The sequence below is a fragment of the Ambystoma mexicanum genome, chromosome 2q (assembly GCF_040938575.1).
Source record: "Ambystoma mexicanum isolate Mex_15411 chromosome 2q, UKY_AmexF1_1, whole genome shotgun sequence".
Lineage (NCBI taxonomy): Eukaryota > Metazoa > Chordata > Amphibia > Caudata > Ambystomatidae > Ambystoma > Ambystoma mexicanum.
Window position 1 is genome coordinate 538,890,388 of NC_090924.1, and position 16,824 is coordinate 538,907,211.

The following is a 16,824-nucleotide window of genomic DNA, read 5'->3' on the forward strand; positions in this document are numbered from 1 at the left end:
CTAGTAGCTTGCAACTTGACTACATCCTTCTTGGGCATGTGTCTATTGCTGGCATGTGCCTATGGAATCCAGAACGGCAGGTTTAGGGGGTTGTATGTGTGTTTTCTCTCAGTATTGTGGGTCTGCACATTGCGTTTGGCTGGCTACCAACCTTGGATGGTTTCCAACTTCCTGATTACCGAGAGTTTTGGGCACCATAGAGCATGCCTGCTTGCAGTGTTTTGTTGTGTTTGAATGACAATGAATGGATGCTTCATGCATTTGTGGTTGCAGGAGAGGGGGACGCTTGGGTCTTAAACATGTCCTACTGCACACTATGAATGGGATTTTGAATGTTGATGTCTGCAGAATGATATATAGCTTAGAGAATGTTTGAGTGAGTGACTTTTGAATTAATGTTTTATCTGTGTGTCAGTCTAGGGCTGACCTAGGCTGAGTGAAGGGGGCGGTGTGTGTCTTGTGATTAATACTTTGATGTCGTCACATGAGTCCAGGGAAGTGAGGCTGCTACCCGATAGTCTCCCTCTGGGTGGTATTCAGTGGGAGGATCTCATGGGGAGAGACTCCCCCTCTGGGAATAGGGATGAACATCCAAGGGAGATGCGTTATAGCTATTCGCATCCAGCACCCTACACAACGCCCCATCTTCTAAACCCCAGTCATGTTCCAATACAGCCTATGAATTTCTGTAGGACCAGCGACTTGACTTCCACTGAGATGAAGAAGAACATGGTTTACCCAAGCGCGCGTAATGGAAGTACAGGGACGAGGAGGAGGCATATATGAGTAATGAGTGAAAACGCTGAAGAAAGGAAATTATGCCAATCATTGCCAAACAATGAATATAAAAACATAGAAAGGACTCCATGGGAGTCAGCCAAACTGCAGGAGAGGTAGCCCAGCTCGGGGAAATTCACAATCTGAACAGCAAGGAAGCCTTGTGCAAACAGACACCCATGCCAGGGGGCTGAAGTGGGGAACCCTTGTCCCCGAGGCATGGCGCCACTACGAGGACAAGAAAGGTGGCGGCTTCTCCCGGATGGGCCCTGCCGCAGAGCTGTGCACAACCGCTGGCGGCAGAGAAGAGCAGCGCGAAAGAAGACCTGCTGCCCCACAGAGATCCAGTGCGGAACTCCCGAGAAGCGGACAATGCGAGAAGAAGTAAGTGCAAAAGGGGGCTGGGTGCGAGAGGTGAAGTTAAGCGTAAGGAAGAGTGTTGTAAGCATAATCTTTTTCGGCGCAGTGGTCAGTCGCAGACCCCAACTAAAGTTAAGAGTGAGAGAGTGCAGCAGGAACAATCTTTCTCGGGGCATAGTGTTTGGTCGCAGACCTCAATTGAAGATGAGTGAGAATGAATGTATCAAGAATGATATTCCTCTACACAGGGATTGGTGGCAAGCCACTTACAAAACAGGTAGTGAAAGAAACCAGATGGAAAATTGTTCTCTTCATGGTAGTTCCTGGCAGAGAAGTGAACCAAGTCTACCCACAGTAATTCATAAAGAAGTACGGGTCTGTGTCCCACAAGAAAAGGTTACACACCTTTTCATGTCGCAGTGTTTGGCAGGAGAGTACACCAGGTACCACTAAAGGAAAAGAGTGACACCAAGGTCTTTGTTTGCTAAAGAAAGGCCAGGGGAAGGAAGTAATTCCCCCCTGGTGTTGTGAATTGTGAGACACAGTTGAAAGAATACATGGGGAAGGGAGGCAATCCCTCTGGTATTGTGAACTGGGAAAACAAAACTGACGGTCAGGAGAAGGGAGTCATTCTCCTAGCCAACCTTTATGCAAGAAGGAACAAACCAAGAACCCAGGCGAAGAGCCATTCCCCCGGGTGTGAAGTGTTGAACTTTGTAACGGAGTGTTCAAGAATCTACATCCTTTTGTTTGGAAGTAATGTAATCGGGGGGACGGGACACGTTTCCCATGCTGTAGAACTTTCAGAATTGTCTCCCCACCCAGGAGGAGGGAGCCATTCTCCTGGACTAAGAACTTTGATACCAGTGTTTAGTTTAGTTATAATTGTGAGGGATAGAGGTAGGGACATTTTGTCACAGGACGGTGAACTCAAAGTTGATCAGACATCCTGACAGTTACACTAGTATTTTGGTTGAGGCAGGGAAACCCCTCATAAATGTAGGGAAAGGTAGGTTATAACAACCAATATGCCACCTGTGTATCAGTCTCCTCCTTTTACACCATTACAGTTTCCTGTCTTTTATGTACTTGTGTACCCTTAATGACTTTCTCACTGCACCAATCCAGTAGGTCAAAATCTTAACTTCCACTGGAAGACTATGGTTGTCTAGTGAGCACGGAAGCACACTTCAAGCAAGGAGGAACACACAAGGGGACCGATACACCAAACCGGCAGTTCAAACGGAGAAGAAAGGTGGTGAGACCTGGAAGGACGATGAAGGGGGAGTTACCCTTGCCCTTTTCGACTCAAACCCGCAAAGCCTCAGAAAAGGAACTTATGAGACCGGGAGTTGCAGCTGGCGTGCAAAGCAGCAAACGGTACATGGTGGCCTCCCGTATTGATAACACAGGCGGAGAGGCAATCTGGCTACCGTTGTACTATCCTTGACTCCAGAGAACAAAAAAGCCAACAAGTTCATCACAGCCGGTGAGCCAGAGGAACCTGATAACAGACTGAACTGTGTTGAGCCCAAGGTTGCAAGTAGCAACATTACGAATGCAAGAGAAAGAACTTGTATGTGTATTTGAACTTTAAAGAAAGCCCAGTTGAGGTCCAGGTGCAGAGCGGTCCTGCGTCACGTGGGCGCTCATTCGAAAGACTCTGACCGGGACCTGTTTTTGGAACTACAAGGACCAGAAGGCCCTAGGAAACTGTAGCCGGAGGTGTTGGGGGTGGTCCTACAAGGGTCATGTCAAATCCTTTGTGCAATCGAAAGTATCTGACCGTTGCAAAAGGAAAGCTAGGTGAAGGGAACCCTGCTTTCCGATAAGATTGTAAACTGTGGAATAAGGCAAGTGTGAACACGACGGAGGGATGCTGAAGGAAAGCTAGAAGGAAAACCCCTGCTTTCTGATGAAAATTAGTAAAACATAAACTGTGTGTGCAATACATGAACTGTGTTAAGGAAAGGCCGTAGTGAACTCGATGGAGGGAGGCCCAAACTGCGAGGAGGATCCGGGCCTGGCGGAGGGAGATCCTGAGAGGCGAAGAGCAATCGCCCAAGGTGCAAGATCACATAGAGAACTTTTGTATGTTTATTACTTTGAATCAGCACTCCTGCTAAGGCAAGAGACTTTTTGCAAGAAGGAGACTTAGCCTCTGTAAGTTTTTGATATCGTTGAACTGATCTGTGAACCCAGTGCTGACGAGGCCAAGGAGTGTGCTTTGCTCGAGAGTCTCGCCTTGTCCTGTGCTTTAAACGTGGGGAAGGGAGACCCAGCCATTCAATCCTGACTTTATCATTTTGTGAACACTTCTTTCTTTTCTGGTGAGCATTATCCCACACTCGTTTTGTAATTTAGTAGTAATGATTGGCAATAGGTTTTTCTAGGCCCTTTTTTTTGACACAACACGACTAGGACTGCCTTCTTATTTGATGGTCGTAGCTTGCTCCCATCTTAGATTTGGGTTTAGATTAGGCATTTCTCACCCATTATAAAGTTCAATAAACACCCTTGAACTATGATCACTTGTGTCTATCTTTACTGTTGCCACCATGAGTTCCTTACACTACACATACCACATGGTTGGTATTCTGTAAAATAGTGGAATGATAAACAAAAATAAAAAAACTTTCATGATCTCTGCAGGGTTTACACGGTTTAATCCATCAAGAATTGGGGGCGCTGGAGAAACTGGCATATACTTCATGAGAAGTTGGGCATGCACACTTCCATGGGCCAGACCTGATTTTACATTGAATCAGTTATTGAGCAAGAAGCAAGTGTCTGCATTGACAACTTTTATATTATTATAGATTGTATCATTAATTGAGGACTTGGATACCTGGATTCCCATAGGACCCTTCCATTTCTCAGTTGGCACAATACATCATTTCCGTGCCCAAACGTATACATTTTATAATCTATCTACACAAGATATCACTCTTGACTAAAGTCATTGAGACTGATGAGACTTCAGTGTGATTGGGAAAGACCATAGGCGCATCCATGCGACATGATCAAGACAATTCACACGCCTGCCTTCAAACTAACATGATTGCTTTAAATTATTGGCATAGATTAACACGTTATAAATATCCAACAGTTTTATCACAGTCCACAGTTGCTACACAAGAGCATTCCAGTGGTTCACATGAATGCCCGAGGCGTTTTGCTGGAGATGCAGAGTTCTTGCCCTAAGGCTTGGAGTTGCTCTGGCCTTGGTGGGTTTTGGGGTTTGTTAATGGAAGCATTTCCTATGTTTGTTCAGGGAAATGTAGTAGTGGACCCGAAAGCATGCCGGCTTGCTCTATTTAGAGAAACAAACGCACACAGTTGTAGGTTTTAGGTGGCGCTGCCACGGTAGCCGGGACGTTGTTAGGCAGAGTGCGGGTTGGAGACTCTTGTCCGACACTAGATGTATGGGTAAACGAATGCATCTGTAACGAATACCCACATATGTTAAGGCCATCTTGTACACAACTGAAACTCTTGTATTGACTTTACATTTCCAAAAATATGTATTTGTAACAATTTAAAATTAAACAGATGATGCATGTTAGACTTTTAAAGGTGAGTTGTTGAACACTACTGTAAAGAATGTATGCAGCTGCGACATAAGCAGTGCAACAAATGTAGCATCACATGTAGAGGCCTCCCTTGCTGTATTTGTTCTGCTTTGTTCTTTTATTTAGTTATTAAAATGAATAAAGAGAATGTTGACAAAAACGTTAACATTCGCGAAGCTAGTGAACGCAAAGGATGTCGTGACTAAATTGTAAGTACTTTTTGTGCGCTATATACATTTTAATAAATAATAAATAAACCTTTCCGTTTTTGTTTTTCGAAATGGCAGTAGCCTCCCTGTCATGACCTGCAGGGGGTGCATCTTTTTGGTAGTGTGTATGGTATACACGCATTTCACCGCGGTATTTTTCATCGCATGTTTTTTCATCGCCGTTTTTATTTCGAAAAAAAAACCCGTATTTTTTTTTGTTTTTGGGGGGGTTAAAAAATGTAATATATGGTTGTGGGTGTAAGGGAATAAAAAAAAAAGGGGAGGCTTGTGGGGGTAACCCTGCCCAAAAAACCGAGTTTTTCGAAAAAAATACGCTGATTAAAGGTGTGTATTTTATAGTGCAGCCTTTTGTGTATGCTCCTCACCAGCGTTTACTGTTCCCAACCTTTTGCTATTTATAATGCGCACTTTCTGACCATTTTAATTACATATTTCATCTATAGGCACAATCTGTGTTGATTTGAGAGACCGCAGAATGTGACAATGCCTGTAAGATTGTTGAGCTTTCTGGATCTGTAGAACATGAACAATAATCCGCGTTCCTTTTGTTGTCTTTTAGGCAATGTTTTGCAGCCTGGTGCCGGGGCTCTCGTTGCCCGAGTTGCGCAGTTTCTGAGGTAATTGATTTTATTTAATTCTATGGTTTACTGTGCTAACACGCTTCTTTCTGCTGGTAAACTGTTGGGCAATGTCTGGCATTTTGTGTGCAAGATGATGAATATGGTAGTCACATATGTTTAAGAATCATTGTAATGGATGTGCGCTTCCTCTTAGTACATATGCAAGCACAGAGTGGTTTTGTAGACTTTTATATATTGTTATATTATAGTGCAGCCACAATAATATGTAGGCTTTTTATACATTTTCATACAAAAAGAGTGAAAAACGCGACATAAAAAAGAACATAAACATATTGGAATATAATGAATAGTACGGGCATATACTAATAATGGATTCAAAATAAAGGAAACAATATATCAAATCAACATTGTGTTCCAGCCAGCATATTCTCGGTATCCTACCACAGTCCTGTCATGTGTATCAAAGTAATATAGCCATTTCACAACTGGCCACCACCGTTCTCACGTGGTCACGCCACCACTGAGCTCTCTACTTGTGGGCCTTTGAACTTCTCTTCTCACACGCCGGCCTTCCAGTATTTCTCTTGGCATCTCTTGCTCTGTCGTCTCAGAGCCATTTTGAATTACACAGGTTGTGCGCTTCATCCCAGCTCTGCCTCCTTCCGTCGTGTTACGCACAGGGAGCGTCGTCTGTCTCTCTCAGCCCTCTGCTCTCCCTCCCAATGGTGAGCTGTGTCTTTTCAACCTTCTCGGCACAACATTGGGGACTGGTGCTGGAAAATTGGAACATGCCAGATTCCACTTTGAGCCTGATCCATGCACAACATTATAATCTCGCTAATTAACATTGTGTGCACTTCGTGATGTTACCAGCTCATCGCATCTTGCCCGGTGAGTGCGCGACAAGGATTATGTGACTTTTTTCATACTAGCGCGGCCATTCCAGTGCCATGTGCTAGGTACCACCTTCCAAGATGTCGGCTTGTTTCTTCTACCCGTTTATTCCCTACCTGCCACAGCTCCTGCTGTAGCGTGATTGGTCTGTGGGTTCTTCTTATGGCCCAATCCTGACGCCGGCCCTCCTCCCTAAGGCCCTGTTTGCTTCCCTGTTCGTTTTCCGGTGAGTCTCTCCCTTTCAATATTGCTGCTCATGTATGCTTCCCTTGTCCCCCCACCCCCCTCCGATTTCCTGGTTGGTTCCCTTGTCCCCCCACCCCCCTCTGATGTCCCGTGTTGCATCCCTTGTCTCCCACGCCCCTCCGATGCTCCATGTTGCTTCCCTTGGCCCCCTTTCCCCCATTGCCCTGTGTTGCTTACCTTGTTCCCCCCACTCCCCTCCGATGCCCCATGTTGCTTCCCTTGTCCCCCCAACCCCCTCTGTCCTGTGTTGCTTCCCTTGTCCCCTCAGCCCCCTCTGTTGTCCCGTGTTTTCCCTTGTCCCCCAACCCCCTCCTATGTAACCGTGTTGCTTCCCTTGTCCCCCTCCATTGCCCCATATGCGTCCCTGGTCACCCACCCCCCCACTGATGCTCCGTTGCTTTCCCTTGTCCCCCCACACCTCCTTCTTTGATCCGCGTTGCTTCCTCTGTCCCCTTCCCTCCCCCTTTGTTGCCCTGATGTTGTTCCCCTTGTAGCCCCTCCCCCCCTTGATTTGTCTCCTTGCCCCCTCTCCTCCTCTCTCCCCTTATCTGCTCCTTACCCCCTCCATACCCCATGCCCCACTCTTGTTGTTTGTCTATATGCCCCCCCCTGCCCTCTTTCATCTTATTCTCCTTTGTTGTGGTCTCTCCCTCCCTGCCTCCTCTCACTCTCTGTACTCTGCTACCTCATATGTTTCCTTTGTATAGACATGTTTGATGGCTGCATGTCTTTGTCCGCCCCTCTCTTGCTCCTCTCCTTCCCCTCCTGCCATTTTTCCGGCACTACCCAAATTGTCACCAGGCATAGTAATTGTAGTTGCCTGTCTTTCACAGCCACCCTCCCTCTCCTCCCCCCAACCCCTCCCTTCTCCCTGTTGATGTCCGGCACTACCCGAATTGCCGTCAGGCATAGTAATCGTAGTTGCATGTCTTTCACAGCCAACCTCCCCCTCCTTTCCCCCCTCTTTCTGTACTTTGTCAGTTGGCACTTACTCTTATGACTTGTCTGATGACCTTTGATAGCAGCTTGTCTGTCCCCCCTGCCCTCCTTGTCTTCTCCTCCCTTTCCCCACCATGCTCTATTCTGAATCCTCACCAGACCAAATATGATAGTCATTTGTTTGTTCCTCCCCTTCCACCTCACTCCACCCTCCTCTCCCTCTTCTCTTCCTCTAGTTATACTCATGAACTACCTCAATTGTCGTCGGGCATAGTAATGTTACTGCTTGTTTGTTCTCATTTTCTTTTTCCCTCCTAAATGTTTCTCAGCACTTGCATCGGAAATGTCGCCAGGCTTATTATGATAGAAACAATTCAAAATGTGAAATAACTAAGACTTGTAAGAATGTAATTTGTTTTCTCCCATGTTCCCTCTCTCCTTGAAGCGCTTTGAAACACATTGTGTATAGGCGCTATACAAATAAACAATCAATCAATCACAGTCCTTTGCGAGTTCTCATTTAAAAGGATGGCTTCAATTTCATCTTGAGAATTATATTGGTTCATTTTATCCTTGTTTAAATCATGGAACTTATAATGTTCTGGTGGTTCAGACCAGTCCATATAAGCCATCACGTGGAGGGCATTAGGGAGTTCCTTACAGGAACGGGAGTCCTTGTCCCACAAAGGGGAGTCTCTCCCAGTGAGGTCCCACTTGCCTCGACCCCCAGGGGAGGTTGTTGCAGAGTGGGCTCATTTCCCTAGCCTCACAGTGGGGCGGGGGGGGCTTGCTCTTGGGGAGAAAGGACGAGTTCCCTCGATTCGTCACAAAGTACATTAAAAGATGCATGTTAGACCGGGACTGGTGGGGTGGGGTGGGCTGAGGAGGAGGGGAGGAGTGGCACAACCCGAGACAGAGGTGTGTCTTAGGGGTTGTAGGTTGGGAAACAGCTCCAGATCAGGGAATGGGGAATTTGGGTGTGTAGCGACCCCCCTATGTGTATGTTACCTCTACCAGGGAGATGGGCTTTCCGAGAACTCGCAGGGAGTTGGGCAGCGTTTGGCGGCTGGTGATGGTGTTTCATCCCTAGTGTCTACAATGGTTATGTCCTCTTGTGTCTTGTCTTGTCATGCCCCTAGCATGGGATTTTCTTATTTCTTATAATTATTTATTTAGTTATGTAATTTTTTTCTTCTCTGTTTCTCACGCCACTACAGATTTTTCTTCTCTCCAGCGTTTCAGTATATTGACAGTTCAGCGTTAAATCACTTTGCCAACAGCATGTATGAATTTCGCGGGTTCAACATCCTGTGATAGCTCCGCCTCTTCCCAGGCTTACGTGAGCAGGATGCTTCCCCCTGTGTGGAGACATACTGCTCTCCCGCCCTTTCTGCTCATTCTCCTTCCCTATATGATGAGTGTTTTCTTCTGTTTACTCGTCTCAGTGGATTGATCAGTTTTCATTAAAAATATTTATTTTCTTTTTCTCGTGAAGGGTAATATCCTTCAGCATCTTCTTTGGCGCAGTCTTTGGGTTTGACCGACTTGATAGTCCCATTTATGCCACTACTTTCACTTGTGAAGGGAGGTCCTCACAGGAACGGGAGTCCTTGTCCCCAAAGGGGAGTCTCTCCCTGTGAGGTCACACTTCCTCGGCCCCCAAAGAGGGTGTTGCGGCTCACCTCTCTAGCCTCACAAGAGGGGCTGCGCCTTGGGGAGAAGAGATGAATTCCCTCGATTCGTCACAAAGTACACCCACATATTTACAATTGGCAACTGTGGCTAAGCTGATAATGGGACATGAAACCAATTTTTAAAACTGGGTTTCTTGATAGAAAAATCCAAATATCCAACAAAGGAGGCGGGCTAAAATTAGTTGGGCCAAAAAGTAATTATGGTGACATGTGACGGACAGAGTTGTTATGTCACATATAAAAACCTGATCCCAAAACACATTGGGGTGTGAGCAGTCCCTTTGTGGGAGTGGGTGCCTACACCTATTTTTTAAAATGAGATAATTTGATTAGAAGAGACCTGGCTAATGGAGAGTATCTATATAGATGAATTGTCTGTTATTCAGCGATTAGATGGGAAGGGTATGAGGGGCTGCCCTTTTGACAGCATTTTAATTGGAGTAAAACAAATCTGCAGTTCTCTCAATATATGGAAAGTGCTAATAAAGACCACATTCTATGTGAAGTGCTAGACTTTGGCATGATCAATGCATCATTGAAATTGTTGGTTAATGTTTATATGCCAACAGGGGGGAAGGGGAAAATGTGAAGGGCTTATTTGGTCCCTAGAGTTGATCTTGCAAAACCGGCGTGACGAAAGGAGTAATGCCTCGATTTATTATTGGAGGCGACTTCCAATGTCATATTAGCCAGTCAGAGGAGAGCGGGGAAATATAAAGGGACAGTCGGAGGAAAATATTTGGTATAAACATGTCGCAAATGGGGAAAGAAATCTGGTGACTATGTGGGACGAATGAATGCTTCCGTGCAATTTGGGTAATGCAGCATGTTTACCGGGTCAGAAGGGTAATTTGAAGCCAACTTGGCATATTGCGCAGTATTCTAGCACTATCGACTACTTGTTTATAGACAGAAGTCTGGAGCCTTTTCCACACAACTTCCAAGCACATTTTAACCATTGAAGTGATCATGCGGTGCTGTCTTTGACAATGCTAGTAGAACAGTACATAAAAAGAAACAAATGTAATGGCTATCCCAGTTTCAATCCAAAGAGGAACCGCATAGTGCGGCACCCAAAAAAATGTGGCATTTCTTAATGAACACATACAAGTACTCCAGGATAACTTGATAGCAAGCATTGACAACTCTAGTTTTGAGTCAACTGTGGAAATCTTTGTCTCTAGCGTCTCAATTTGGCACTGATAGACTACAGAGGTCAGTTCATGATGGTGGTAATCTGATCATTCTGTACGATGCCAGAATTGCACAAAAAAAAGTGGTAATCAGAGAGACAAGACAGATCGTCAACAATAACACTGCTAAAGGCACCTATAAAAAGGAGATCCGCAAATTAAAAAATGCACACAGGAGTTGGTTAAAAAATCAAAGCTTCTACGTGTTCAGTTAGATGGAATATTTTGTATGTAACTCTAAAAAGTAGGGCCGCAAAGAAGTTTTGGGCCATTTGTCATAAATGTAATCAAGCCGATAATACACAAGGAATCGGTCCTATTGCGGAGTAACAATGGGTCACGTACATAGGACAATTCTATTATAAGGATGACCAGAGCACGTCCTACATGGATAATAAAGAAATGTACTACTTTGAATACTCCGCTTATGATATAAAACATATGATCAAATAGAGTAACCCTTTGTGAGCCCCGGGCCCCGATGGTCTAGCGAACTTAGTGTTTAAAGACAAATTCGGGCATATGGACACCAGTACCTAAATACATGTTTACTACCATCTCTGGCTTTCGCCTGGTTCCTATTTCGTGAAAACGTCTCTCAAATTATCCTGGTTTATAAAAGTGGGACCAGGAAAGATACAGGAAATTATGTTTGTTGCCTATTCTCGATGCCGCAAGTAAGCTTTATGCAAACATCTTACTGAAAGACTTTGTCAAGTGGTAAAGAAGTAACGGTAGATTACATACATTTCAAACAGGTTTCAGGCCTGGTCTCAGCACTCTGCACAATGTTATCATTCTGCAACATTTGATTGAGGATACGAGAGCCAATAAGGATACCAAGTTGTACATTGCCTTGGTTAACTATACAGCACCCTTTGACACTATCGGCAGAGTCAAATTGTGGACGAAGCTAGTTAAATGGGATATCCCGGGGGACTTGGCACTCTACACAAATATCAGGGTACAGGTGAGGATGGCTATATAAGGCAGTCTTTCAAAAATGATTGCCACAAATCGCGGCCTTAAGCAAGGCTGGGTGTTAGCCACAGCACTTTTTAACTTGTGACTCATGCAGACGATTTGGTGATTCTCGATCGTACTTGGATTGGCCTACAAAATACTTTAAAGGTGCTGATTAATTCATTTTCCCTAGAGTAACTAATCTCTATTGTGAGGAGTCGGGAATGAAACTCTGACATAAGTTAGCCACGTTTTTGGTTAAAGACTTTTATTGAAAATAAAAAGGGGATGGGAAAATGCTTCTCTGACCCTGTTCTAAGAGGAACTTCCCTACCTAAACCAAAAACTAAGGATTTGTTTGTGTCAGAATTTCCAAACGGAGAACTGGCCCATGTCCAGAGTTCTGTTCTGACCCTCGCACTAAAACTAAACCCTAAAGTGAAACGTGAAATGTCTTTAACCTTGGAAGGTTTGGAAAAGTGTTCACAAAAAAGAAGAAAAAAACTGGCTTTAAACATAAAGTTCTGCAAGGGTGGGGGTCATTGCCCCAGAGGAGGGGCCCCCTTCCCCTGGATTCTTCTTGATCCTCTGAACATTCACTTTTACCAGTTCCTTGTGCCTTTGTTGGCTCACAGCAATGTATCTGAAGTTTACGTGCTCCAGTACCTTATGCCTTTCTTGGCCCGCAACAGCACTGCTCTTGATCACCTGCAAATGCACAGGAGTCCCTTGCTAACTGCTGGCATTCTCACAGTGGGTCTTCTTTACTCTGCAGCCTCCTCCTTCTACGCTGGTAAGCCTCCTGGCTCCACCATGCTGGTCCTCTTCCTGCGATCTCCTCAGCCTTATGGAGAGATGACGTTCTCTCCCGCCAGCAGCCATTGATGATCTGCTTCAATTGCCTTTTAAACTTCCCAGGCACAGATGGATATGAGTAAACACTTGAATGCTCACTGTGCTTGGGGCGTTTCTCATTCTGCATTGCTCGATTTATCCTCCTCTCCTTTGTCCCAGTACTTTGGTCATTCTGTGACATGAAGTCCGGGTTTTGGAATTGGCTTGCTGCAAGTCTTGAATAGACTGTTTCAGTAGTCTTAAATGGAAAATGATTCTTGGAGAAATGGTAGGTGGAATTGAAAAGAGTGATCTCCCTATTCTTCATGGGGAAAAAGAGTGGGCGTATACCAATAGGCCATGAGGTTAGTAGATATGGGAGGGTTATTTTGCTATTACACTTTTTATTAAATATCAAGGGGGCAATTCCATAGAGGATCCGACCAAAATATATCAGGGGAGCATTACGCGGGGATTGTTATGACTTCGAATCTCATGTTAACCTCAAGACATCTTGGCAATGACTGATGGAATGCAATCTGTGGCAACCTGTCTTGGGAATTCCAGTACAAGTAATATGGCTAGAACTGGGTAGTCCGTCCTTGAAAGTTCAGTTTCACATTAGGAGGAGTGGGATGTACATGAAAATGTTGTTCTGTGAAGACAATCCCGTTATGAATATGTTCAACAAACTGATCAAATCGAACCCATACCGTTATAAATCAATGGGTACATTTATAAAGGGTGGCAACTAGAGGTGCATGATATGTTAAGCTATATAATTAGAGCTCAAGAGGAAAGCATAAATATGGCATTGGCGATGCACCATTGACCATTTCTCAACTAAACAGCTGTATAGCCAGTATGCCACACTGCAAAATTACTTAAGTGTTACCGTATTTCTCTCTTCATTGTTTAACTTTGGGCATGTGCTTGCATCAACTACCTGCCTTGGTTGTAATTGGGTCCAGAATTGGTACCCCACGTGAGAAGTGGCAATGTAGGTTATGTCATCATTCCTTAGAAACTGTTAGACATTTGTTGACATCATGCACAATGCTGTATGGTTCTTACTATAAGAGAAATGGAAAATGTGTATGAAGTTTGGATACTATTGAAGAGAATGCCTTCTGGTCGTACTGTATGGCGGGGTACCTCTATGATTTTATCTGCTGCTTTAAGAGACATTTTGCGTAAGGCTGAGACTTTGATTGAGGGATCTTCAGATACATTTATATCCACTGTGGAAGGAGAGAATGTAAGACTCGGAATTGAGAAGGAAATAAATGAATATTAAAGGGGGCTTTTTAACTGTCATGTGAGTCTCTAAAAATTTTCAAGGATTTCAGGATGTAGTTCTGGAGAAACTCGAAGGTAAAAAGATATACGGATTTTAGTCTTCGTATTTTTATTGTAATGGTTTTTAATTGCAATGTGGTGATTTTTATTTAATTTTTTTAAAATCTTTTTTTAAAAATTTCAACCAACCCTTGGCTTGAGCTTAATAGGGACAACACGTCTATCTTTGGCACCGCAGTGGTCGGGGTTGTGAGCCTTCCACAGTGTCATAGTAAGCCTGGCACACTGAAACCATGCCCAAGAAACACAGACCCTAAGCCCAGGAAGGCCACATCTGGCCAGATCCTTTTGATGGGAACGCTGAAGGGCAATATTGGCACATTTAACTGAGGGTGGAATTTTTCCACGGGTTCCCCAGTTCTGCTAGGACCTTTTATGGAAATGGATACGATGCAGAAATCCTATTTGGTTGAAGCTGCGTGCTTATGAGAGTTAATATACATAATCCAGCCTTTGACTAGCCGCCTCCATTTGGGCTGCAGTTACTGTGCTCTGTTAGCTGAAGGCATCATGTGAATGTTGGGTCACAACAGGTGTGTAGGGACTAATTAACAGATTTCCCAGCCTACATTCTGTTCCTGTTTTGTGATTTCTTTTGCTTTTTTTATTTGCGTGCTTAGGGGGTGCTACCTGCTGCCTTATGGCTACTTCATGGAGTTTAGCATTAGACATTTGTGGCAAAACATAATTAAACCTCAACATAATATAACATGAGGTAACCACCTAGTAAAAATGCAAACCGATATTATATTCCTCCCACACCTGTGAAGGCATCATGAAGCAAGACACAGACAACAGATTCAAAGTACAAACAGAAATAATGTATTAACTCAAATGTCAGGATGGTAGAACGCCTTACTTCTAAGCTAAATTGGGATTTCCCTACTTGAACGTAACTAAGGAACGTCTGAGTCAAATAGTTCAAGTTAAAAGTCTGTCTGTGTCCAAAACCTTTGCTTGACCTCACACATAAAGCTAAACAATGTGTAGGGATGTCAACAATCAAAGAAATGGTGATCAACACAAAGTTCAGAGCCTCTTCCAGCTCATAGCTTCCTTCTCAGCTCCCCTTCCCGAAGTTCAAGAAAGTTCCACAAAAAGTCTCAAGCTTATCTCCTTCAAGTTCAAGAAAGTTCCACAAACCCTTGGGGTTCCCTTCCCCAAGTTCCAAACAACACAGTTCAAAGGGAAAAGGGGGTCTTGAGGTTCTGACCTCAAGACAGTGTTTGTACTTCATCAAGTCTCAGGATTCCATTCGTCAAGGTTTCAACGTAGCAATTAACATGTGTTTCAGACTTTAAAAGTTCAACACAGCTCCAGGCCAACATGACCCTTCTTCTGGTTTGCATCACCGGCTCAGTTACAGTGCTCCTTCTTGTTATATTTCACAATGTCTTTGGCTTTCACAATTCAGGGTTCTCTGGTCCTAGCGCAGTTGTTCGACCACACAGTCCGCCCATCACAGGTTGCGCAACCAGGAACCCTAGGCTCTTCAGCACACACAGGTTCTTCTGTATTTGCCCCTGTGTCCCAATTCACTTTCACTTTGCCTCTCTTTGTCGGCCTCTTGGCTTGGGATGGGAAGGGGCACATTAATGGCGATATATGTCACACACACCTCGTTAGTCTTTAACCTTGCTGCACAGTATCTGTTTATAAAAGTACCCTTTGAAGTGGTTTTCTGTATTCCCCACCTTTTTGTCACACGCTTTCACATTGGTGCACTTTTCTGTCGTTTGCTTTCAAAAAGGGCACTTTCACTTTTTAACTATTTGTTTGGCCGTGAACTTTCATTCAATTCAATGTGTGTAGTTTCACTTTAAATATCCGTACTGAATGAAATCGTTAAAGAATGAGCATAATTTATCTCAATTTTCATTCAGTTCGGGATTCAATATGCATAATTCAACTTTTCTTCAAGTCTTCTTTTAGTTCGGAATTCAATATTGGGCATACAGCACTTTAGCATTATGCATAGCCCCTAGAAGAACCCCCTGGCTTTGAGTGACACCTTTCTCGACTCAGCGTTCCTCCTCTGGCTGCTACGCGGCTTCTGTTCTGCTTCACAGGCGGGCAGGTTGGTCTCTGTGAGCCCCGCTCACATTCCGGGTGCTTCAGAGCACGCGCCAACAGCTCTGCAACACGACTCCATGGACGTGGACAGCGTCCCTGCTCTTCTTCCTTGCTCGCAGCTCTACTGCTTTCTCTGGGCAACGGAGGCTCCCACACCTGTGGCAGCCTGTCGGTTCAACTTGCATTGTGCTCCACAGATTGTCTGGGGCATCGGCCGACATTGTGGTTTCCTCTCCGGTCCTGCCATGGCTGTCTCCTCATGACACAGGTTCTCTGCTGGTCCCTCCCAAACAGGCCTCCCTACTGCTCTCTACTGTTGTCTGGCTCTCTTTATACACCTGCAACCACTTGACCGGTTGCAGATGTGGATCCTCAATTAGGCTTGCATGATCATGATTAAAGGGACATGCCTGAGCCTCGCAGTACTCTGCAGGCATTTTCCTCGTCCCCGTACCAAACTGGCGAAAAGGTTTAGTGTTCATTACTGTCTCCTCTTCCTCGTCCCAGTACTGTCAGATGTCAAATGTCAGAAAATGAGGGAAGAGGCTTTGCAGTAGCCCGTAAAGGTTGGGGGAGGGTTAGGTTGGTCGTCAGTAGAGAAAGGGGGATACCATGTCTCGCCTGTGGGCACTCCACAGACCCTCCACCAAGGTGATCCTCCCTCGCTTCTCCACCCCCCAGGGTCAGTATCCAAAAACAGTGGCCTTTCCCTGGCCACCCAAAAAGATGATCCAGTGGAGTAGGAGTGAGAATACCTTCAAGTTTCTCACACACCCCTCAAGAATGAAGGAATAAATACATAAACATGCCAGTATAAACCAGCAACACTTGGGTAGGTTCTAGTTTACTTGCGTTTAGCTTTGTGAAAAGAAAATAGCTCATGCAGGATGCCCCCCAAAGTAATGGATCTGTTCTAAGGAGCATATTGCATATCCCATCAGGACCCGGTGCTCTACAGGCATTAATTATCCTAATAATCTTACAGCCCTCCACCATCTAACCACGAAATTCCCATGTCTATTAGATCAGTGACTCTGTGTTGCTCCTTGGGGGTTGTCCCTATAGTGGTTGCAATATAAGATTTCCCAATCTTTCTTATAGGCACCTCC

General features: G+C 44.7%; 1 protein-coding gene across 1 annotated transcript in view; it reads left to right on the forward strand.

Moving 5' to 3' along the window:
* Window positions 1–16,824, forward strand: part of ACAA1 (acetyl-CoA acyltransferase 1) — a 268,026-nt gene that overhangs the window by 33,405 nt on the left and 217,797 nt on the right. Inside the window, exon 3 of the mRNA XM_069647684.1 lies at window positions 5,499–5,556. Coding sequence (XP_069503785.1) covers window positions 5,499–5,556 — 58 coding nt within the window. The remainder of the gene's footprint in view (window positions 1–5,498; window positions 5,557–16,824) is intronic.